At 44.5% G+C, this 25,076-nt stretch overlaps 1 protein-coding gene across 2 annotated transcripts in view; it reads left to right on the forward strand.

Moving 5' to 3' along the window:
* Positions 1-13,250: 13,250 nt before the first annotated feature.
* Positions 13,251-25,076, forward strand: part of urm1 (ubiquitin related modifier 1) — a 53,654-nt gene continuing 41,828 nt past the window's right edge. For both annotated transcript variants that reach the window (XM_068011850.1, XM_068011851.1), the window contains exons 1-2: positions 13,251-13,331; positions 14,705-14,775. In XM_068011850.1, the coding sequence (XP_067867951.1) occupies positions 13,297-13,331; positions 14,705-14,775 (106 nt within the window). In that variant the 5' untranslated portion in view covers positions 13,251-13,296. The remainder of the gene's footprint in view (positions 13,332-14,704; positions 14,776-25,076) is intronic.

Consider the following 25,076-nt stretch of genomic DNA (forward strand, 5'->3'; position numbering starts at 1 on the left):
TTGGAATTCTCAGAGGGCTGTAGAAAATCAGTCATTGAGTATGTTTAAAGAAGAGATTGACAGATTTCTAAATACAAATGACATAAAGGGATATGAGGATAGTGTGGGGAAAAAGGCATTGAAGTGGATGATCAGCCATGATCGTATTGAATCGCGGAGCAGGCTCAATGGGCTGAATGGCCTACTCCTGTTCCTATGTTCACACTGGCTGAGACACAGAGTGAGCCTTCAACCTATGCCCCACTGCTGTTCCACTCAGGCCTCCCATGTCTGTTCCTGAGTGAGTTTGCAGACTAATTTCTTACCTGGTGCAACATTGAAACAGCAGTTGGTGTGTGGTGCTTGGGGGCAAGCTTATTAGCACAGGGTCTCACACATGAAGAATGGCGACTTGGGCAACACAAGAAGTATGAGCAGGAGTAGGCCATTCAGCCCCTTGAACCTGCCCCGCCATTCAATACGATCATGGCCTATCTGTTTCAGGCCTCAACTCTTCTTTCGGGCCTGCTCCGCATAACCCTCGACTCCCCAAGATTTCAAAAATCTATCTACTTCCTCCTTAAATACAATAGTGACCTAGCCTCCACAACTCTCTGAGGTAGAGAATTCCAGAGATTCACCACCCTCTGAGAGAAGAAATTCCTTTGCATCTCAGTTTTAAATGTGTGCCCCCTTATTCTGTAACTATGTCCTCTAGTTCGAGATTCACCCACCAGTGGAAACATATTCTGAACATCTACCCTTATGTTTCTATAAGATCACCTCTCATTCTTCTAAACTCCAATGAATAAAGGCCTAACCTGTTTAGCTGTTCTTGATAAGACAATCCCTTCATCCCAGGAATCAGCCTAGTGAACCTTTTCTGAACTGCCTCCAATGCTAGTATATCCTTCCTTAAATACAGGGACCAAAACTGTATGCAGTACTCCAGGTGTGGCCTCACCAACACCCTGTACAGTTGTAACAAGACTTCCCTATTTTTAAACTCTAACCCCCTAGCAATAAAGGCCAAAATTCCATTTGCCTTCCTAATTACCTATTGCACCTGCATGCTGACTTTTTGTGTTTCCTGTACAAGAACACCCAGATCCCTCTGTACTGCAGTATTTTACAGTTTTTCACCATCTAAATAATAATCTGCCTTTTCATTCTTCCTACCAAAGTAGATGACCTCACACTTTCCCACATTGAACACCATCTGCCAAGTTTTTGCCCACTCTCTTAACCTGTCTATATCCCTTTTCAGATTCTTTGTGTCCTCATCACAACATGCCTTCCCACCTATTTTTGTATCGTCAGCAAATTTGGATACACTATGCTCTGTCCCTTCCTCCAAGTCATTAATATAGATGGTAAATAGTTGAGGCCCTAGGACCGATCCTTGTGGCACCCCCCCTAGTTACGACGTTCCAACCTGAAAAAGACCCATTGATCTCGACTCTCTGCCTTCTGTGTGTTAGCCAGTCCTCGATCCATGCCAACACATTACCCCCAATACCCTGAGCTCCTATTTTGTGTAATAGATAGCAAGATAGCAGTGGCAGCACGAATCAGGGCTCTCAGTGGGCAGAAAGGTGGACGAGTGCAAGGAGAAAGAAGTGTTGTAGCATTAAACATTCAACCAGACTACAAGTCGGGGAGTAATTCGTGGCAAAGCAGACAGGCCTGATCGTTTTGGAATTTCAAATAACTGGAGAAGAATGGCCCCCTTTTCATACTCAATTCACGGAATGATCTGTGCTGCTGATTTCAGGCTGTGTGCATTCAGTGGCATCAAATGAAAAAGAAACAAATTAAAACACAGGCCCTGTCTGATGGAATCTCTCCTTCCCTCTTATTAACATAATTTTTCGGCTGAGAGGGTGAGACTGTAAGCACCAGTTTATTGACTTCCACCTTCCTGTATGAGCTGTGGATTGCCCTGTTTCTGCTGTCCACCCATATCCGTGTGTGTTTCAGGCTACTCTCATTGTCTTCTCGCCCCCACATTTTGTTCAGCATTCTCAACTCACACTATTGATGCTGCATATATTACTTTGGTAGACTGTATCATGATTAGGTATAGAAGGTTATGAAGATTGTGCAGTTCCATCATCACATTCTGTGGCTGGAATGGTCAGGCAGGGGCAGTATTGCTCCATTGATTTGATGCATTGAGCTGGTTCCCATGGACCACTCACTGGACTTGCTCTCTGTGCTGGCCTACCCACCGTTTCTTCTGTTTCACACAGAGCACCTACTCTTATGGCTCCACTGGTGCCAGAACCTCATCCACTGGTCCATTCTTAATGTGTCAGCCTGCAACTGTTCAGTCAGGGCAGGAGGGGGCGATACTGAGCCTGACCCTGACACACTATACACTGACTCTCGAGTGCAGTACTGAGGGAATGTTGCACCGTCGGAGGTGCCATCTTTTGGATGTGATGTTAAACTGAGGCCACATTTGGGTGGATGTAAAAGATCCTATGGCACTACTTCAAAGAAAAGCAATGGAGTTATCCCCAGTGTCCTGGCTAATACTATCCCTCATGGCAGTAAGAACTTGCTGTGTGCAAATTGGCTGCTGGATTATAACAGTGAATACACTTCAAAAGTGCTTCATTGGCTGTAAAGTGCTTTGAGACATCTGGTGGTTGTGAAAGGTGCTATATAAATGCAAGTCTCTCTTTAACCATTTAATCACCAACTCAATTCAAACAAATGCGCTAACTTCATACTGCAGGAATGCAATTGTTTGAAGATCTCCAACTGTGAAACTTAGCCATGTTTAATGTTGAGTACAATTCTGATACTCTCTCTCTTTCTTTCTTGACGGCTTTTCCAGAGAAGGATCAAACCTCGCAGACCAAAAAAGCTCACTTACTAGATGAAAAGTCAGAGCCTGGCATAAACACAGCTTCCCACAATCCAGGACACAGTGAGTTGACGAGGCAGAAGAGTCTCCCTTCACTGGAATTAAAAACAATTAAGGCCATTTGTTGATTGTTGAACCCAACATTCAAGCTTCATTTTCTGGGATCTGATTGGTCTGTGGTAACGACATAACTCAATGTCAGTTGGTAAGCAGCACCCAATCAGGTGGCACCACCTGTTTGGAAAAAGAATATGACACTGAGAGAAAGACTTGCATTTATATCACTGTTTCATGCCCTCGGGACATCCCAAGGTGCTTAACAGCCAATGGAAGTACTTTTGAAGTGTAGTCACTGTTGTAATGTAGGAAACGTGCACAGCAAGCTCCCACAAACAGAAACGTGATAATGACCAGATAATCTGTTTTTAGTGGTGTTGTTTGATAAATATTGGCCAGGACACTGGAGAGAACATTTCTGCTCTTCTTCAAAATAGTGCGATGGGATCTTTTACATCCACCTGAGAGGGTAGATGGGGCCTCAGTTTGACGTCCCATCTGAAAGATGGCACCTCCGACAGTGCAAAACTCCCTCAGTACTACACTGGAGTGTTAGTCAGCTGGCTGTACCAACAATTGCCCCAGGTCCACATTCTTTTCCCATCTATGTCCCCTGAGACCATTCGCTTGACCCTGGGATCCACTGAAATCTCGGCCCTGTCGGACCCCTCACTCCGAGGACTCGTATTCTGATCTCATCTGACCGCGACACACACACATTTTCCAACGATGGTCACTGGACCAATAGCCAGCAGCAGGATCCCTGCTGGATTCATTATTTTTTCTTCGCCTCCTCAGCACAGTGACCCAAAATTATTATGTCCCCACTGCCAACCCAGCTGAGTCAGCATAGATCAGGGATCAACCCGTGAGAGCACAAGTGAAACATTTTAATTTCACGCCGATTTATAAAAGTAACATGCATTGGAAGTAACCCTATCCCACAGATAACACTATGAGATGTTCCCCTGTGATGTGAAGTGACACTGTAAAGTGCAAGCTGTTTATTCTTTTTAATTAATAATCAGACTCTTAATAAAACAAACTTGATGATAAGACCTACAAGATTCTCAATGAGAGCGTTGTTCTCAATGATTCTAATAGTTTCAGTGGAGCAATAGGGGACCAGTCCTATTGAATAATGTTAAAAGTGCATCAGGGCCTGTCGGGATATATTGTCTCATCTTTCCATTGCCACCAGAGGATGGTGTTCTTTCATAAAAGTATGTGATAACAGCATCTGTGCTACTCTAATACATCAATAACAGACACAATCATATTCCCAGGGGCAAATAACAGGTTCTGTTGAAAAATATTTGGACAAATATCGCGTTTGGAATTAGAATTTCCTCCTCACCCCAGTTTTAAAATGTTTAAAGGATTTGATCAGGTAGATAGGCAACTATTTCCTCAACAAGGGGTCATAACCTTAAAAATTTGAGCCAGGCCATTCTGGGGTGATGTCAGGAAGCATTTCTTCACACAAAGGGTAGTGGAAATCTGGAACTCTCTCCTGAAAAAAGCTATTGAGGCTGGGGTTGTTCAATTGAAAATTTCAAACCTGAGACGGATCGATATTTGTTAGGGAAGACTATTAAGGGGAACAGAACTAAGACAAGTGAATGGAGTGCAAATACAGTTCAGCCTTGAACTGAATGGCTGGCAGAAAAGGCTCAAGGTGCTAAATGGTTTATATATACACACAAACAAACACACACACACAAACACTCCACGGCAATATATCGTAGAAGAGCAGGGGAGTTCTCCCCAATGTTCTGGCCAATATTTATCCCTCAATCAACAGCTAAAAAACAGATGATCAGGTCATTTATCTCACTGCTATTTCTGGGAGCTTGCTGTGTAAATTGGCAGCTGCATTTCCGACATTACAACTGTAACTACACAGCAGAAATACTTCATTGGCTGTGTAGCGTTAAGATGGGGAAATCCCACTTGTTGAGGGGGGGGGGGGGACCCAAAATTAGGGATCATAAGTTACACACAGTCAATAATAAATTCAATCAGAAATTCAGCAGCAACCTCTTTACCCAGAGAGTTGTTAGACTGTGGAACTGACTACCATATGGAGTAGTTGAGATGAATAACATAAATGCGTGTAAGGGGAAACAAGATAAGTACATGAGGGAGAAAGGAAAAGGAGGATATACTGATAGGGTTAGATGAAGAGGGCTGGGTGGAGGCTTGTATGGACATAGTCCTGTTAGACATGTAATTGTAATCTGCTTTGGTTCAATTGAATGGCAGAGCATGTTCAAGGAGCTGAATGGGCAACTCATATTCCGAATGTTCCAAAAAGGCATTGGGAGGGGAAAATAAGTGGCAGAAATGTTTTCAGTTGGATCTATTGCAAACGGAATCCTTACCTCCTTACACGGTGAGTAATGGCATTATGGCATGTTACGTTTATGCAGTTGAGGACTGACTGAATGAAGCTATTGGAGCTCCTTGATCACACAGCACTTTTCATCTGCAATTTCACGCATTGAAAGCTTCTCTCTGCTGTGACATTCTTTAGCAAAACAAAAAAAAAGCCAATTCATTCAGTACAACAAGAGAGCCGTGCAATACCTTAGCACATGGGTTTGCAAATCGGGGTCCCCGGACGTGAGGGTGTTCAGCAAGGGGATTTCAGGAGGACCCAGAGGTCATCTGATTTGCATCAGTCTTGTCATCTGCTTTCCTATGGACAGCTGGCACTATCTTAGGGAAGTTAGGACAGAGTTTCCTGAGTGGGTCATGTTTATAGGGGGGGGGTCTCCAGGGAGTAAATCAATATTTGCAGGGAATTCGAGGCCGAATGTGTCAGTATTCACCGGGGATCCTGGGGAGTGTTGTCAGTGTTTGCGGGGGATCCTGGGGAGTGTTGTCAGTGTTTGCGGGGGATCCTGGGGAGTGTTGTCAGTGTTTGCAGAGGATCCTGGGGAGTGTTGTCAGTGTTTGCAGGGGATCCTGGGGAGTGTTGTCAGTGTTTGCGGGGATCCTGGGGAGTGTGTCAGTGTTTGCGGGGGATCGTGGGGAGTGTGTCAGTGTTTGCAGGGGATCCTGGGGCATGTTGTCAGTCTTTGCAGGGGATCCTGGGAAGTGTTGTCAGTGTTTGCGGGGGATCGTGGGGAGTGTTGTCAGTATGTGCGGAGGATCGTGGGGAGTGTGGCAGTATTTGTGGGGGAACCCTGGGGAGTGTTAGTATTTAAGGGGGACCCTGGGGAGTGTGTCAGTATTTGTGGGGGTTTGTGGGGAGTGTGTCAGTATTTGTGGGGGACCCTGGCGAGTGTGTTAGTATTTAAGGAGGATTGTGGAGAGTGTGTCAGTATTTGTGGGGGTTTGTGGGGAGGGTGTCAGTATTTGTGGGGGTTTGTGGGGAGTGTGTCAGTATTTGTGGGGGTTTGTAGGGAGTGTGTTAGTATTTGTGGGGGTTTGTAGGGAGTGTGTTAGTATTTGTGGGGGACCCTGGGGAGTGTGTCTATGTGGTGAAATGTATGGCTTGGGTTTATACTGAGTCTTACAAGCTATATTCATGGGATCAGAAGTAGATCACTCAGCACCTCGTGCCTGTTCTGGCATTCTGTTAGATCATGGCCGTTCTCTACCTCCACTCCACACCCTCCTCTGTTCCCTATTCCTCGATACCCTTACCCAACAAAGATCGAGCAATCACAGTCTTGAAAATTTTAATTGACCAACATCCACCTCCTTGTAGGGGAGACAGTTCCAGATTTCCACTACCCTTCGTGTGAAGAAATGCTTCCCGATTTTGCTCCTGAATGGACTGGCCTGTCCAGTGTTAAACTGGCTGTGTGAAGACCATTTGACACATCCCAACAGTGAAATACTGCGAATGCTGGAAAATCTGAAATGAAAACAGAAGATGCTGAAAATACTCAACAGGTCAGGCAGCATCTGTAGGGAGAGAAACAGAGTTAATGTTTCAGGTGGGTAACCTGTTGTCAGAACTGGAAAAAATTAGAGAATTAGCAGGCTTTAAGCAAGTACAGAGGCAGGGAAAGTGGGTGGAGGGGGGAACAAAAAAACAAAAGGGAAAGTCTGCAATAGGATGGAAAGCAGGAGAGAGTAAATGACAAAAAGGATGATAGTGCAAGGCAAAAAGGGATGGTAATGAGACAGGTAACAAAAGATCATAGAGTAGTTTAGATAAGGAGTTCCAGGGATGGTGAAGGATCGGCTGATACATATCCAAGTCTGGACTACGTGAGACTTGGAGCAGAATTTTTTGAAACGTTTTTCATTTATCTCTCATAAATTCATCCCTGCCTCTGTACTTGTTCAAAATCTGTTACTTCACTAACTTTTTCCAGTTGGGAGGATAGGTCATCGACCTGAAACATTAACTCTGTTTTTCTCTCCAAGGTGCTGCCTGACCCGCTGCGTACTTCCAGCATTTTCTTGTGTTTTTTGTCACACCCCAACAGCTGTCCCCGCTGGGATTAGCACCCTCAGCAAAGCGGAGTTATTAAAGCTGCTGCCATCTGCGCTGTGCAACTCATTGTTACAATGGGCATTGCGGCCAGGCTGCTCATGCTGGGGGTCAGAGGGGGTGCCAGTGGCAGGGGAGGTGGGGTGGGGGAGGCTTGATAGCAAGTAGGTAAAAATCCAAACTCTCAAAATCACTATGGATGCTTTTAAAAATATCAAAAAATAGGATTTTTTAAATCAGTAAGGAGTTGTGTTAGCTGTAGCTCAGCACTCCCGGCTCTGAGTCAGAAGTGAGTAAGAAAACAGAATGACTAGCATTTATATAGTGCCTTTCATGACCTCGGGATGTTCCAAAGTGTTTCACAGTCACTCAAAGTAATTTCCTGCAGTGTCATCATTGGTGTAATGTAGGGAAACACAGCCACCAATATGCAAACAGCAAGGTCCCACAACAGCAATGAGATAAATGGCCTGATAATCTATTGTTAACGATTTTAATTGAGGGATAAATGTTGTCCAGGATAGTTGGAGAATGCCCCTTTTCATCTTTAAATTATACAATGTGGGATCTTCTACATCCACCTGAGGAAGCAGGTAGGGCCTCAGTTTAATATCACCTTGGATGTTGCTTTTCTGAAATCCCAGCCTCGATTATATACATGCATACACAGAATGGAGGGAGAGAGAGAGAGTACATTGTTGGCGGGCGGGCGGGGGGGGGGGGTGGTGGGGAGAGACAACATATGGAGCTCGAACCCATGACCTTGTGACTTAGAGACAAGAGTACTGCCATTGAACCAAGGCTGACTTCTTCAGAGGACACAGATTTAAGGTAATTGTCAAAATAACCAGAGGAGAGTTGAGGAGAAATTCTTTTACAGAGTATGTTGTTCAGATCTGGAATGCACTGCTGGCCGAGCAGTGGGAACAGATTCAAGAGTAACTATCAAAAGGTAATTGGAAACATACTTGAAAAGGAAACATTTGCAGGGCTGTAGGGGAAGAGCAGGGGAGTGGGATTAATTGGGCAGCTCTTTTGAAGAGCTGACACGGACATGATGGGCTGAATGGCCTCATTTTGTGCTGTACAATTATGGAATTCTAAAGTATGTATCCTACACCCTCCAGGTTTTAATGGCGTCCACTGGGGATTAAGGGGCCACTCCGTTGTCACAAAATGTTCATTTATGCAATTTGATATGAAATATATTGGTAAACTAAAGATTGAGATTACAGTGTGTCTGCTTAAAATGCACATGATTGCTCAGAGGCAAATGCCCTCAAAATGAGGGCAAGCTAGTAGGTCAAAACTTTCTACCTGGACCAAAGAGATTAGCTGACATTACACAGCCTTTTTACTTTAGATGGCTACTTAGTGAATCTAGTTTTAGGAGCAATTCAGGCTGCAGCTTTGGCATAAACATTTCTGACAAACACACTAAGCTTTCACTATTTTATACACTATTATACCAATCCCTAAACATCATTGTTCTCGACCCATGAGAACACCAATTTTTTTTTTTAAGTTGTCCGGGTTAAGTGGTTTATTTTTTAAGCCCTTTATTTGGCTGGTTTGCTTTAATTAGAAAATACAATTCATTGTGAACAGAAGGGGCTCCCACCGAGCTGCTTCCTGCATTTCGAAGGGCTCGTTGGTGTCATTCGGAGTTCTAAGGCTTCCTCTAATCCTTTATTTTTATTCAGTTTAAACTGCGCAAAGCGGCAAGGTCAGCGAGGCCCATTGCATGCTTCACTATCAATTAGCACATGAACGGGGAGACTGCAAATGGTCCCACATCTCAGACAGAAGCCAGTGATGCAGGGGATCTGCAATTCAAATGTTTCCTGGGACATTTTAAAGAGGCCGTGCCCCTGTTTGTCATGGCTTATGGTCAGGGTCAACAGAGAGAGAGAGAGAAAAAAAACACGCAGATCTATTTTTCCCACACAGACTGACGGAAATTATTTCCCCATTTTCGCCTTTTTAATCCCAGACATTGAGCATAAATTTTTTTTTTTTAAAGCAGTTTGGTTGTGGTTCGATGTTTGGTTATTGTGTTCCAACCGTAAATCCTTTTTATATTAATGAAAAAATTCTCGCCTGCTTGCCAGAAGATGTTTATTTATACAGGGTGTCAACTGTCCTACAGTATCTTATCCAAGGAGATATCTTCATGTCAGCCTACTGAACTATGGGTGAAATCACAGCCAAGCTTGATCCTGTTGGCACCCAACATTGACATACCAGATAGTGGTCAGAGTCTTAGAGTCATTACAGCACAGAAGGAGGCCATTCAGCCCATTGAGTCCATGGCGGCCCTCTGTAGAGCAATCCAATCAGTCCCATTCCCCTACTCTATCCCTGTAGCCCTTGCAAGTTTATTTCCCTCAAGTGCCCATCCAACTTCCTTTTGAAATCATTGATCGTCTCTGCTTCCACCACCCTCGTAGGCAGCGAGTTCCATCAGGTGAAGGAGTCTTGGCTTTTTTTCCCACCTAGTACTGAAGCCAATTGTAGCGTCCCCTCTACAACCTCGATTAAGATTTGGCCATGGATATAGGAACATAGAGAGGCCATTCAGCCCCTCAAGCCTGTTCCACCGTTGATTGAGATTATGCCTAATCTGTATCTTAACTCTATCTATCCGTCTTGAATCCCCGTAACACCTAATACCCTTACCTAACTAAAATCTTTCAATTTCAGTTTTGAAATTTTCAATTGACCCCCAGTGTCCAAAGCTTTTTGAGGGAGAATTGCAGCTGGGGTATGATTTTAACTTTGTGAATGGGATTTTAGTGAGTTAAAATCTCGTCCCAGATATCCGCGACCCTTTGTGTGAAGAAATGCTTCCTGATACCACCCCTGAATCGTCTAGCTCTAATTTTAAGGTTATGTCCACTTGTTCTGGACACCCCCACCAAAGGAAACAGCTTCTCTCCATCTACCCTATCAAAACCTTTAATCTTTATAAACCTCAATTAGTTCACCCTTTAATCTTCTACACATAAAGGAATGTAACCCTCTCTATGCAACCTGTCTACATAGTTTAACCCTTTTAGCCCCGGTACGCTCTGAGTCCTTCCTAATTTAGGATTGGAAAAATTCCATTCCCAGAATTTTCAGTGGATTTCACTTAGTCTGTATCTGAGCCGCAGAGCTGCCGGGTGCAGAGCTCAGCTGGGTGCCAGTCAATGCTGCCTCTAATTTTTCTCTGTTGTGTGTGGCCTGTTCATTGCACTGCACAGTACATTCAAGATTGTAGCCTGGCCACATATCCGCACAGCTTAGAGGGAACATTGGTGCCAGTATGTGTACTACAACAGACTTCAGGTGTGGGAAAATCAGGCCAGGGTTCCTGCCCCTGACAGTAATTCAGTGGCTTCTGCTGGAGAGAATGTGTGGCCAGCCTCCCATGTTCTACCTATCAAAAACCTGATGTCATCCAAAATGCTGCTGCCTATATTCTAAACCACACAAAGTCCTGTTCACCCATCACCCAGTGCTCGCTGACCTACACTGGCTCCGGTTCTGGCAATGCCTCAATTCTAAAATTGTCATCCTTGTTTTCAAATCCCCCCAGGATCTCACCCATCCCTATTTCTGCCTTCTTCTTCAGCTCTGCAAAACTCCGAGATCTCTGCATTCCTCTAATTCTGGTTTCTTGGGCATTCCCAATTTTAATTGGGCCACCATTGGTGGCCATGCCTTCAGCTGCCAAGGCCCTATGCTCTGGAATTCCCTAGTTAAACCTCTCCTCCTGTCTTGAGATGCTCCTTTAAAACTACCTTCTTCATCTGCCCAAATATCGCCTTATGTGACTCGGTGTCAAACTTTGCTTCATAACACTCATGTGAAGCGACTTGGGATGTTTTATTAAAGGCACTATATAAATGCAAGTTGTTGTACTCTCTTCAACCAGGCCAATATCCTGCAGTAAAGACCTTCATTTGTTCAATCCCTTGGAGTGTTTCTGTGAAAATTCAACTTGTCATTTAGCTAGGTCTTGAGTGAACCAATAAAAAGACAATGCACCACATGACAAGATACAACCCCATATGGATCAGTAAGGTATAAGGGGGCAATACAACTGGCTTTAGTGTCCCTACACAAAGAAACTGAAAAATCTGTGATGGTTTCCATTCCTAACTACTGTTCTCTGACTCCTGCTATAAAGTATCTGAGGGTGAGGACTGGAACAAGCTAATTTATAGTGGTCCCCTCCCTGGCCCCCTGCGCTCTCCAACAGAATAAATATCCTGTCAATATTTAGTATCTAGCCTCACTTTGGTGATACATGGTCCTCTAGCATATGTCACAGCATCAAGGGCAGAAATTGAGTCAAATTTCATGTCTGATCATCTTTTTGCAGATAATTTATCGAAAATATATGTGTAAAAGGATTCCTTCATGAGAAGCACATGAACAATGGGCGGCACAGTGGCGCAGTGGTTAGCACCTCAGCCTCACAGCTCCAGCGACCCGGGTTCAATTCTGGGTTCTGCCTGTGTGGAGTTTGCAAGTTCTCCCTGTGTCTCCATGGGTTTTCGCCGGGTGCTCCGGTTTCCTCCCACAACCAAAGACTTGCAGGTTGATAGGTAAATTGGCTGTTATAAATTGCTCCTAGTATAGGTAAGTGACAGGGCTAAATTGTGGCGAGTCGAAGAGACTTAGTAGTTGGCAGGAAAAAAGACAGAGGCGCAAGGGGAGAGCCAACTGTGCAACAGCCCCGACAAACAAATTTCTCTGCAGCACCTGTGGAAGAGCCTGTCACTCCAGAATTGGCCTTTATAGCCACTCCAGGCGCTGCTTCACAAACCACTGACCACCTCCAGGCGCGTATCCATTGTCTCTCAAGATAAGGAGGCCCAAAAAAAAGAAAATAGGTAAGTGGTAGGGGAATATAGGGACAGGTGGGGATGTGGTAGGAATATGGGAATAGTGTAGCATTAGTATAAATGGGGTGGCACAGTGGTGCAGTGATTAGCACCGCAGCCTCACAGCTCCAGGGACCCGGGTTCAATTCTGGGTACTGCATGTGTGGAGTTTGCAAGTTCTCCCTGTGTCTGCGTGGGTTTCCTCCCACATGCCAAAGACTTGCAGGTTGATAGGTAAATTGGCCATTATAAATTGCCCCTAGTATAGGTAGGTGGCAGGGAAATGTGGGGATGTGGTAGGAATATGGAATTAGTATAGGATTAGTATAACTGGGTGGTTGATGGTCGGCACAGACTCGGTGGGCCGAAGGGCCTGTTTCAGTGCTGTATCTCTAAATAAATAAATAAAATTTTAAAAAAATCAAAGCTGACATTCCAATGCAGTGCTGAGGGAGCACTGCACTGTTGGAGGTGCCGTCTTTTGGATGAGACGTTAAACTGAGGTGGCATCTGCCTGCTTGGGTGGATGTAAAAGATCCAATGGCACTATTTTGAAGAAGAGCAGAGGAATTATCCCCGGTGTCCTGGTCAATATTTATCCCGCAATCAACATCAGAAAAACAGATTATCTGGTGATTATCACATTGCTGTTTCTGGGAGTTTGCTGTGTACAAACTGGCTGTCACATTTCCTGCATTACAACAGTAGCTACGCTTAAAACAAAAGTATTTTATTGGCTGTAAAGCAATTTGAGACCTTCGGTGGTTGTGAAAGATGCTATATAAATGCAAGTCAAACAAACTCATTTCTACAACTTGGCACCTTTGTACTTTCAAAGTAATGCCTTTGGTTTCTTTTTGTAACAGATCAAAAATGAAACAAACATTGCCACTTTAGTGCCACACACTATTAGTTTGCTGACTACATTGCGATTGAGCTCCTTCCCTACGTATCCCCACGACTCAGGCCCCTAGCTGGATGGATTTCTATTCAAGTTGCCTCAAAAAGACATCACTTCCGGGCTGCAGCGCAACTATTTCCGGGTTTACCGCAGCAACATGGCGGCGCCCATCGGTCTGCATCTGGAGTTCAGGTGTGTGTTTTCAAATGGGAAGCTGGAGATTTTTGATTACTTGAATCGCGCAGTTTATTGCTCGGAGTGTTGCATCGGCTGAGGGTTTATGTTCGGTGATGCAGTCGGGCCGGTTACTGGCGGTTTAAGTTTAATTTATCGCTGTCTCTACTTTGCAGCCAAGGCTGGTTTCAGGGCCTGTCACCGTCTTTTCTATCGCTAAATATTAGAGTTTACTTTGTAAATTCATGAAATTTCATTGGCGGCCGTGCCTTCAGTTGTCTAGGATCTAAGCTCTGGAATTCCCTCCCTAGACATTCCTGCCTCGCTTTCCTCCTTTAAGACACACTTAAAACCTACCCTTTCGACCAAACTTTTGGCCATCTGACCTAATATTGCCTCATGTGGCTTGGTGTCTAATTTTGCTTTATAATACTCCTGTGAGGTGCCTTGGGATGTTTTATTATGTTAATGGCGCTATCTAAATGTGAGTTGTCATAGTTGGGTTGAGATTGCAATTGGAGTTGGTTGTGGGCTTCATAGTACAAGATAAGCATCAAGTTCTCCATCGCTCGATTACAGTGTCTAGTCTGTGTCACTGATCCCAATAGTTGATCCTCGCACTTCCTTCAGTCAGTCCCAAGACACTCTGTTTTCTCTCATGATGATGATGATGATGATGGTGATTCATAGGAAGGTGCAGTTCTCTGGACAATGGCAAACCTCCAGGACAGTGCCTGATCACAAATGAGATTAGACTGATTGCTGTCAATCTAACAGTGAGGTATTATAGCTGAACCTGAATTTAGCCTCACGTAGATTTGAGCGCTCTTTTTAAGACAGCAGTTGAGATTACTGAATAGCAATTAGATATGGCAATCCTGGCTGTTTACCCCACTCCAGTACTTTAGGGATCCTGAGCCTAATTGAATTTTGTCTCTATTGTTCATCTGCACATTAGTCATTGCTTATGTGCACAATTTGTGGTTTGTACAGTGAAGCAGAGAATTAAACCAATGGCAATTTGGGAAGAATTCAACTATGAGGTGAAACAGCTTGATGGGTTGAATGGGCTCCTCCTGTTCCTATATAGGCGTCCAACTTTTGGTGCCAGTGTGAAAACAGACTCAGCACTGGTGCAGTCAGGCATGCTGTGCTGAGGCTTTGGTTAAGTTGTATTATTGGGTTAGAATAGAGGGAGTATAACACATTATTGAATCTATCTTCTTCCGGATTTGGGATTGCTTGACGCTGGGTGCTCAGAGTAGAAAGCTGTTCTGTTCTCCAGTGCTGACAATTCCTCATCATCAGGAGTACAAGAACTCTGCTCTTTTCATTTAATTTGCAAAAATTTAAATAACTCAACTTTGTTCTCTGTAATTGATCCATTGTAGAGGTGGTGCTGAGCTGCTCTTCAATGGGGTAAAGGATAAACACATCACATTGCCCAGTCAGTCAACACCATGTGAGTATTGGATTTCTTTTGCTTTCACTACTTGTTCTATAAGAGAATTCAATGTGTGACATCCTTACTAGCAGCTCATAGCAAGCCAGTGGGATGGAAAATTGCACTTGTCGTACCTTTACTGGTGTGGGGTGTGGAGACGACATAAATACATACAAAAATGACGAGCAGGAAAAGACTAGCTGGTCTATCATGCCTGCGTCATGCTCGTGATGGCTCAAGCACTGTGATTGGACACTTCCTACTTCTGCTCCCCATTCCCTGTAGCCATGTGATCTCCTGGGAGAGGTGAAAAATCTAGGTCAAATGATGGGAAACAAACTCTGGAAAATTCCTCTCATGTGATTGAAACCAGTACAGGAGATCATGGACTAAGTGTTTCTTATAACAACATCAGCAACAACTTATATTTATGTAGCGCCTTTAAAGTAATCAAACATCCCAAGGCGCTTCAACAGGAGCTTTATAAAACAAAGTATGACATTGAGCTACATAAGGAGACAGTGATGGAGTGGTAATGTTAGTGGATTAGTAATCCAGAGGCCCAGGCCAGTGTCCCGGGGACACGGTTCAAATCCCACCATGGCAGCTGGTGGAATTTAAATTCAATTAATAAAATTCTGGAATTGAAAGCTAGTCCTAGTAATAGTGCCATAGTTGTAAAAAAAAAAAACCATCTGGTTCACTAATGTCCTTTAGGGAAAGAAATCTGCCATCCTTATCTGGTCTGGGCTACATCTGACTCCAGACCCATAGCAATGTGGTTGACTCTTAACTGCTTTCTGAAATGTTCTAGTAAGCCACTCAGTTGTCAAGGACAATTAGAGATGAGCATCAAATGTTGGTCTTGCCAGCAACACCCACATCCCATGAAAGAATTTTTTTTTTTTAAATGACCAAAAGCTTGGTCAAAGAGGTAGGTTTTAAGGAGTGCATTAAATGAGGGAGGGTATTCCAGAGTTTAGGGCCTAGGCAACTGAAGGCGCGGCCACCAATGGTGGAACGATTAAAATCACAGATGCTCAAAAGGCCAGAATTAGAGGAGCACAGATATCTCGGAGGGTTGTGGGGCTGGAGGAGATTACAGAGTCAGGGAGGAGTGAGGCCATGGAGGGATTTGAAAACAAGGATGTGAATTTTAAAATCAAGACGTTGCTTGACCAGGAGTCAATGTAGATCAGCGAGCACATGGGTGATAGGTGAATGGGACTTGGTGCGAGTTAAGACACGGGCAGCAGAGTTTTGAATGACCTCAAGTTTACAGAGGGTAGAATGTGGGAGATCAGCCAGAGTACATTGGAATAGTCAAGTCTGGAGGTAATGAAGGCATGAATGAGGGTTTCAGCAGCAGATGAGCTGAGACGGGGGCGAAGTCAGGCAATGTTACAGAGGTAGAAATAGGAAGTCTTAGTGATGGCACAAATATGAGGTTGGAGGCTCATCTCGGGGTCAAATGTGACACCAAGATTGTGAACAGACTGGTTTAATCTCAGACTGTTGCCAGGGAGTGAGATGCAGTCAGTATCTAGAGAATGGAGTTTGGAGCGGTGACAGAAAACAATGGCTTCAGTCTTCCCAATATTCAATTGGAGGAAATTTCTGCTCATCCAGTAACGTATGTCGGACAAGCAGTTTGATAATTTATCAAGAGTGGAGGAGTTGAGAGAAATGGTGGTGAAGTAGAGCTGAGTGTCATCAATGCACATGTGAAAACTAACATTGTGCTTTTGAATGATGTCGTCGAGGGGCAGCATGTAGATGAGAAACAGGAACTTACCTTCTATATGACGATACATCTGTCCCTGTCAAGAACTGGTCCAGCTCCCTCTTGATGACTTGCAGAGAGTCAGCACCCACCACATCGAGGCTCGCTGTTCTCTGTGAAAAGATAAACTGCCTTATATCCAGCCTATTTGTACTTCTGTGTACTTTAAAGGCATGGCCCCTGATGTGCATGACTGAAAATGAAATTCTGTTTTTATTGCACGGGATTCTCACCCATCTTTGGGGAATTGCATTTCAAGACTGAAAACTACAGACCTTGCATGTAATGTGCTGCAACCTTGCCTTAACTAATATCCTATGGGAATAATTGGCTCCAACGAATCCAAGTATTTGCCCTGGTTTAGTGACATTTGCTTGCTGTGCACTTAACTGCCACTGCAGCTAGTTTATTAACTCTTCATTATCCTCGTCGGTTTCAGTAATTAAATTTTCCTTGTTGGTGTGTGTTCCAATTGGTGACGTTATAGGGGAAACTGAAGTTATTCAAGAATTGCCCTGTGATTATAACGGTAGTTAGCACTTCACTAAGCAAACTGGGATCTGTGATTCGCTATCAGATTTGGAAATAATGTGTGAAGCTCGTTTCCTTCAAATTCTCTGTCTCATCTTTGTTTAAAAGAATCACACCGTACAAAACAAAAATATCCTATCCAACTATTTAGTGTTGTGAGCGAACACCAAGTGAGTCCTAGCGATGCCATGACGAGTACAGTAATTTAGTGAAATAAGCACTTTGCGTATTAAGTTTTTGAAAGCTGCCATTAAGTTTGTTACACTAAGGCTACAGAGCATCAATACAAAGGCAGTGGGACCTGTGAAGTAACTCAGTGTTTTTTGCTACTGATGGTACTTCTACTGGTTTTTTTTATTTCTTTGCTATCGTCCCTTGCCAATTTTCTCAATGTCAGCTATGGCTCAGTGGGTAGCGCTTTTGCTTCTGAATCAGATTGTTGTGGGGAAAGTGCTGTCTTTTTGATGAGACGCTAAACCAAGGTCCCCGTCTTCCCTCTTAGGTGGACATAAAAGATCCCATGGCACATGGGGAGCAAAGAAATGGCAGAACAATTGAACACATACTTTGGTTCTGTCTTCACAAACAAGGACACGAATAACCTCCCAGAAATGTTAGGGAACCAAGGGTCTAATCAGAGGGAGGAACGGAAGGAAATCAGGATTAGTAAAAAAAAAAAAGCTAGTGAAATTAATGGGGTTAAAGATTGACAAATTCCCAGGGCCTGATAATCTACATCCCAGAGTACTAAAGGAAGAGGCCCTGGAAATAGTGGATGCATTGGTGGTCATCTTCCAAATTTCTAGAGACTCTGGAGCAGTTCCTACAGATTGGAGGGTGGCAAATGTAACCCCACTATTTAAAAAAGGAGGGAGAGAAAAACAAGGAATTACAGACCAATTAGCCTTACATCAGTAGTGGAGAAAATGCTAGAGTCTATTATAAAGGATGTGATAGCAGAACACCTGGAAAGCATAAACGGGATTGGACAAAGTCAGCATGGGTTTACGAAAGGGAAATAATGCTTAACAAATCTGCTGGAGTTTTTTTTGAGGATGCAACCAGTAGAATAGATAAGGGAGAACCAGTGGATGTATTTGTATTTTCAGAAAGCTTTTGATAAGGTCGCACATAAGAGGGTTATAAAAACAAGAAACACTGGAAATACTCAGCAAGTCTGGCGGCATCTGTGGAGAGAGAAGCAGAGTTAACGTTTCAGGTCAGTGACCCTTCAGAACTGGCAGATATAAGAAATGTAAAAGATTTTAAGCAAGTAAAGTGGGTGTGGGGCAAGAGGTAACAAAAGAGAAGGTGTTGATAGGACAAGGTCACAAAATAGCTGACCAGAAGGTCTTGGAGCAAAGGCAAACAATATCTTAATGGTGTGCTGAAAGACAAAGCATTAGTAGAGATAGGGTGTTAATGGACTGAAAACTGAACAGCCACAAGATCAAACATGAAAAAAACACAATGGGTAGGCAAAATAAAAACAAACTGAACAAACTAAAATAAAACAAACACAAAAAATAAAAAAAGGAAAAAATAACTAAAAATAAAAGTAAAACAGGGGGCCCTGCCATGCTCTGAAATTATTGAACTCAATGTTCAGTCCGGCAGGGTGTAGTGTGCCTAATTGGTAAATGAGATGCTGTTCCTCGACCTTACGTTCATGTTCACTGGAACACTGCAGCAATCCCAGGACAGAGATGTGAGCAGGGGGGTGTGTTGAAATGGCCAGCAACCGGACGCTCGGGGTCATGCTTTCGGACTGAGCGGAGGTGTTCCACAAAGTGGTCACCCAGTGTGCGTTTGGTCTCCCCAATGTAGAGGAGACCATATTGTGAGCAGCGAATACAGTATACTACATTGAAAGAAGTACAAGTAAATCACTGCTTTGCCTGAAAGGAGTGTTTGGGGCCTAGGATAGTAAGGGGAGAGGAGGTAAATGGACAGGTATGACACCTCCTGCGATTTCAGGGGACGGTGCCGTGGGCAAGGGACGAGGTGTTGGGGGTAATGGAGGAGTGGACCAGGGTGTCGTGGAGGGAACGATCGCTTCGGAATGCTGACAGGGGAAGGGAAGATGCGTTTGGTAGTGGCATCATGCTGGAGGTGGCGGAAATGGTGGAGGATGATTCTTTGGATATGGAGGCTGATAGGGTGGTAGGTGAGGATAAGGGGAACCCTGTCTTGGTTCTGGGAGGGAGGGGAAGGGGTAAAGGTAGAGGTGCGGGAAATGGGACGGACACAGTTGAGGGTCCTGTCAACCACAGTGGGGGGGGGAATCCTCGGTTGAGGAAAAAGGAAGACATATCAGAAGTGCTCTCATGGAAGGTAGCATCATCAGATCAGATGTGTCGGAGATGGAGAAACTGGGAGAATGGGATGGAGTCCTTACAGGAGGCAGGGTGTGAAGTGTAGTCGATGTAGCTGTGGGAGTCAGTGGGCTTATGAATATTAGTAGACAGCCTATCCCCAGAGATGGAGACAGAGAAGTCGAGGAAGGGAACGACGTGTCGGAGATGGACCATGTAAAGGTGAGAGAAGGGTGGAAATTGGAAGCAAAGTTGATAAAGTTTTCCAGTTCAGGGTGGGAGCAGGAAACAGCACCGATACAGTTATCAATATACGAGAAAAAGAGGGGGAGGGGGCCTGAGTAGGACTGGAACAAGAATTGTTCAACATATCCCACAAAAAGACGGGCATAACTAGGACCCGTGTGGGTACCCATAGCTACACCTTTTACTTGAAGGAAGTGAGTGGAGTTGAAGGAGAAGTTGTTCAATGTGAGAACAAGTTCAGCCAGATGGAGGAGGGTGGCGGTGGATGGGGACTGGTTGGGCCTCTGCTCAGGGAAGAAGTGGAGAGCCCACAAACCATCCTGGTAGGGAATGGAGGTGTAGAAAGATTGGACGTCCATGGTGAAGAGGAGGTGGTTGGGGCCAGGAAACTGGAAATTGTCAAAATGACATAGTGCGTCAGAAGAGTCACGGATGTAGGTGGGAAGAGACTGGACCAGCGGAGAAAAGATAGAGTCAAGATAGGAAGAAATAAGTTCAGTGCGGCAGGAGCAGGCTGAAACAATGGGTCTGCCAGGACAGTCCTGTTTGTGGATTTTGGGAAGGAGGTAGAAGCGGGCTGTCTGGGGTTGTGCGACTACGAGGTTGGAAGCTGAGAAGGAAGACCTTCAGAAGAGATGAGGTTAGTGACAATCCTGTGGACAGTAGCTTGATGTTCGGTGGTGGGATCATGGTCCGGGGGAGGTAGGAAGAAGTGTCTGAAAGTTGGTGCTGAGCCTCTGCAAGGTAGAGGTCGGTATGCCAGACAACCACAGCACCACCCTTGTCTGCAGGTTTGATCACAATGTTGGGGTTAGACCTGAGAGTACGGAGTGCGGCAAGTTCAGAGGGGGACAGGTTAGAGTGAGTGAAGGGGGCAGAGAAATTGGGATGACCAATGTCTCGCTGACAGTTTTCAATGGAAAGATCAAGAGCGGGTAAGAGGCCAGAGGGAGGGGTCCAGTAGAAGGAGAATGCTGGAGGCGGGTGAATGGGTCTGCTGATCGGGGGGAGGACTGCTGGTCAAAGAAATGAGCCTGGAGGCGACGGAAGAAGAGCTCAACATCATGCCGAGTGTGAAATTCATTGAAGTGGGGGCGTAAGGGGATGAAACTAAGTCCTTTGCTGAGTACAGAACGTTCAGCGTCAGAGAGGGGGCGGTCAGAGGGTATAGTGAATGCACAGCAAGGAGTCAGAGGGAAGTGAAGGGGAAGAAGGATCTGGAGGGGCGTTAGTTCCCATCAGCTGCAGGAGCTTGCGTTCCTTGATACCTGAAAGGAAGAAAAAAAAATTTTTTTTTAATGCGCGGATAAGACGAAAGATGAAATGAAACTGCGGAGTAGAACAGCTTTGAGACAAGGTGAGACAGTGCTTCTGGAGAGAGAGGTTCAGTGTGTGCATGTGGTGGCGCATAGCACTGAGTGTGGATCTCAGGATGTGGCTAGAACAGCAGTCCGAGGAACGTTGTTATTTCTCGGAAATACCTGTAATCCTGGGTGGATTCAAAACATGATGGGTGAAACTGCAGTTGGAGACTGTCACTGAGGAAGGAGATGTGGCTGTGAAAACGAGTTTTGGTAGACACTTTATCAAACACCAGGAGGGAAATAGAAAGCAATGAAGGTGAACAAGGTAAAAGAGACAAATGAAAATCCTGTCGAAGAGAAGAGCAGAACATCTTCAAGGTAGGCATTCCTGGAAGAGAAGTGGCAGTGAATTAAACACTAAAATAAAAGTAAAATACTGCAGATGTTGGAAATCTGAAATAAAAACAAGAAATGCTGTAAATACTCAGCAGGTCTGGCAGCATCTGTGCAGAGAGAAGCAGAGTTAACATTTCAGGTCTGTGACCCTTCTTTAGAACTGGCAGATATAAGAAATGTAAAAGATTTTAAGCAAGTAAAGTGGGTGTGGGGCAAGTGATAACAAAAGAGAAGGTGTTGATAGGACAAGGTCACAGAATAGCTGACCAGAAGGTCATGGAGCAAAGGCAAATAATGTTAATGGTGTGCTGAAAGACAAAGCATCAGTACAGATAAGGTGTTAATGGACTGAAAACTGAACAGCCACAAGCACAAACATGAAAAAAAACACGAGGTTAGTGTGCAAAATTAAAGCACACGGGATTGTGGGTACTATACTGGCATGGATTGAGAACTGGTTGACAGACAGGAAACAGAGAGTAGGAATAAACGGGTCTTTTTTCCAGGTGGCAGGCAGTGACTAGTGGGGTACCGCAGGGATCAGTTTTTGGGCCCCAGCTATTCGCATTATATATTAATGACTTGGGTGAAGGAACTAAATGTAACGTTTCCAAGTTTGCAGACGACACAAAGCTGCGGGGGAATGTGAGCTGTGAGGAGGATGCAAAGAGGCTCCAATGTGATTTGGACAAATTGGGTGAGTGGGCAAATGCATGGCAGGTGCAGTATAACATGGATAAATGTGAAGTTATCCACTTTTGCTTGTAAAAGCAGAAAGGCAGATTATTATCTGAATGGTGATAGATTGGGAAAGCAGGAGGTACAACGAGACCGGGGTGTCCTTGTACACCAGTCGCTGAAAGCAAGCAGTTAGGAAGGCGAATGGTATGTTTGCCTTCGTTGCAAGAGGATTTGAGTACAGGAACAAAGATGTCTTACTGCAGGTATACAGGGCCTTGGTGAGACCACATCTGGAGTAGTGTGTGCAGTTTTGGTCTCCTTATCTGAGGAAAGATAGTCTTGCCATGGAGGGAGTGCAAAGAAGATTTACTAGGCTGTTTCCTGGGATGGCAGGATTGATGTATGAGGAGAGATTGGGTCGACTAGGCCTATATTCACAGAGTTTAGAAGAGTGAGAGGAGATCTCATCGAAACCTATAAAATTCTAACAGGACTGGACAGGCTAGATGCAGGGAGGATGTTCCCAATGGCTGGGGAGTCCAGAACTAGGGGTCACAGTCTCAGGATACGGGGTATGCCATTTCGAACCGAGATGAGGAGAAATTTCTTCACTCAGGGTGGTGAACCTGTGGAATTCTCTACCGCAGAAAGCAGTGGAGGCCAAGCCAAGAAGGAGATAGATATATTCCTTAATGCCAAAGGGATCAAGTGATATGGGGAGAAAGCGGGAACAGGGTACTGAATTAGATGATCAGCCATGATCTTTCTGAATGGCTGAGCAGGCCCGAAGGGCCGAATGGCCTACTCCTGCTCCTATTTTCAATGTTTTGAAGAAGAGCAGAGAAGTTGTCCCCGGTGTCCTGGTCACCATTTATCCCTCAATCAACATCACAAAAATAGATTATCTGGTCATTATCAGATTGCTGTTTGTGAGAGCTTGCTGTGTGCAAATTGGTTGCCACATTTCCTATATTACAGCAGTAACTATTTCTCAAAAGTGCTTCATTGGCTGTGAAGCACTTCAGGACATCCTGAGATTGTGAAAGGCGCTATAGAAATTCAAGTCTTTTTTGTTGTCTCTGCCTCCTTTCCTGAAACAGCTGAATCTTTGCGAGGATACAGTTCAATGGAGTATCATCAACCCTCCAGTGCAGTGTCAAAGTGACCATATTTCATGTCTCAGTGTCAGTGGTATTTTTAGCTGCAGGGCCTCACAGCTGAGCTCAATCGTGTACGAGATCAATGTTCAAACGCGCACTTTCTGGCATACGTTATTGACCCAGCAGCTTTCGTGGTCACTTTCCCTGGCACTTTCCCACATATTATCAGGTTTATTCAATTCAGTTTCAGAGCTTGCCACGGTGCGATTTGAACTTCCAACCTCTGGGTCACTAGTCTGCGACACGATTGTACCCAACACATGCTGCAATTTCACAGCAGTTGGTCTGTGTGCTGTGGTACCTTTTGAGCTCTTCAGGTTTGTCTTTCAATTCACACAACCACTACACCCTGTAGAGCACAAGTGTGTGAAAGTGCCGTTCTCTTCCACTCCAAATTAATCTTTGAAATTTTTTTCCACAAGTTGTGTTCAGCTTTGATCTTTGTAATGGTGTATTGTGTGTGTGTGTGTGTGTCTGGGTACGATAGCAGACACGGTTTTATGATCTCAATATTGAGGTGGTTAGAAACAAGTGACTTGTTTGTTTCTGGTTACTTAATTGGTCGTCTTCCTGTTTCTGATCCAAAAACAATTTATGCTTTGAACAACTTTACCAGGTGGGAAATGGAATTTTATCAGGCCCCAACTCCCACCATCCAAACCAGTTCACAAACTACATTTCTTAACGCTATCAAGTTTTGTCTTGTATAGTATTATATATAATCTTGTAAGGATTACTCTGGTTGGCGCTTGGAGTTTTGACTGCCTTTCCCTTTTTTGTACTCTAAGTATTCCACGGACTTTCAGTTCACACCCTCCCCCTGGGGTTGGGTAAGGTATGGGCCAGTGGCCAAAGCACTGCTAGGCAACCGTGGCATTGCTCCAACAATGCAGTCTGAACCGTGACGACGGTCCTGCTGAGGAGCTCTCAATATTGTCCTTGGAAGGGCAAACAGAAAAACAAAAAGGGCTCTCTGCTACATCACAGCTTGCCACGGCCAGGAATTCCAAACTGTTAAATTGAAGCAGCACTGGCCGGGGTGAGTGGGGAGGCAAAAGAAAATGTCTTTACTTGCCAAATGAGTGAACCTTCCTTCTCTTGAAGGTTGGCTCACAACTTCACCATCCACCACAACCACCCCCCTCCCCACCAATGATTCAGCACGGTAATCTGCTGTGGCACTGAGCCACACAGAGCAGGGAAGTCCCAAGTTTGATCCCCAAGTGAGCTCTGAGTTCTCTCAGTGGGTCACAGCGCTACAATTGGCTTTGATGCTCTGGGTTAGGGAGGGATACTGTCAGTTCCCACTCCTGACAGCTAACCTGTGATTCCTGCTGGAGGTGTGAATGTCTGTCGGGGCCTGGCCGTGATGCCTTTCACAGTCAAATAACTGCCAAGCATGAAGAATGGTCATTTGAGCAAGGTACCAATTGGGAATCAGCATCCAAGGGACCATGGTCCGGCAAAGAGACACACTGATTTGAAGAACAGATGGAGCAAATTGGCAAAAATAATGGTGGGAGAAACATCTCCGTAAGGGAATTTGCTTGCCTTTAAGAGATTTTTAGCAGACAGTAACACAATTTGAAATTTTATACCCTACATAATGAACATTCGTATATAAAAGTTTAACAGCACCTTGAGGCATAACAGAATGCAGCAATAACTTGCATTTATGTAGCACATTTAACATAGTAAAACATCCCAAGAAACTTCAAGTGAGCATTAATAAACAAATATTGGCACCGAGCCAAAGAAGGAGACATTTATGACATAAATTAAATGCTTGGTCAAAGAGGCGTTAAGTGGAGTGTTTTTAAAGTAGGAGAGAGAGAGAGAGGTAGAGGTTTAGGGAGTGGCATGAATCCAGTTAGTACTTAATAATTTTATGCTTCCTCATTTT

This window comes from Heterodontus francisci, chromosome 32 (assembly GCF_036365525.1).
Source record: "Heterodontus francisci isolate sHetFra1 chromosome 32, sHetFra1.hap1, whole genome shotgun sequence".
Taxonomy (NCBI): Eukaryota; Metazoa; Chordata; class Chondrichthyes; order Heterodontiformes; family Heterodontidae; genus Heterodontus; species Heterodontus francisci.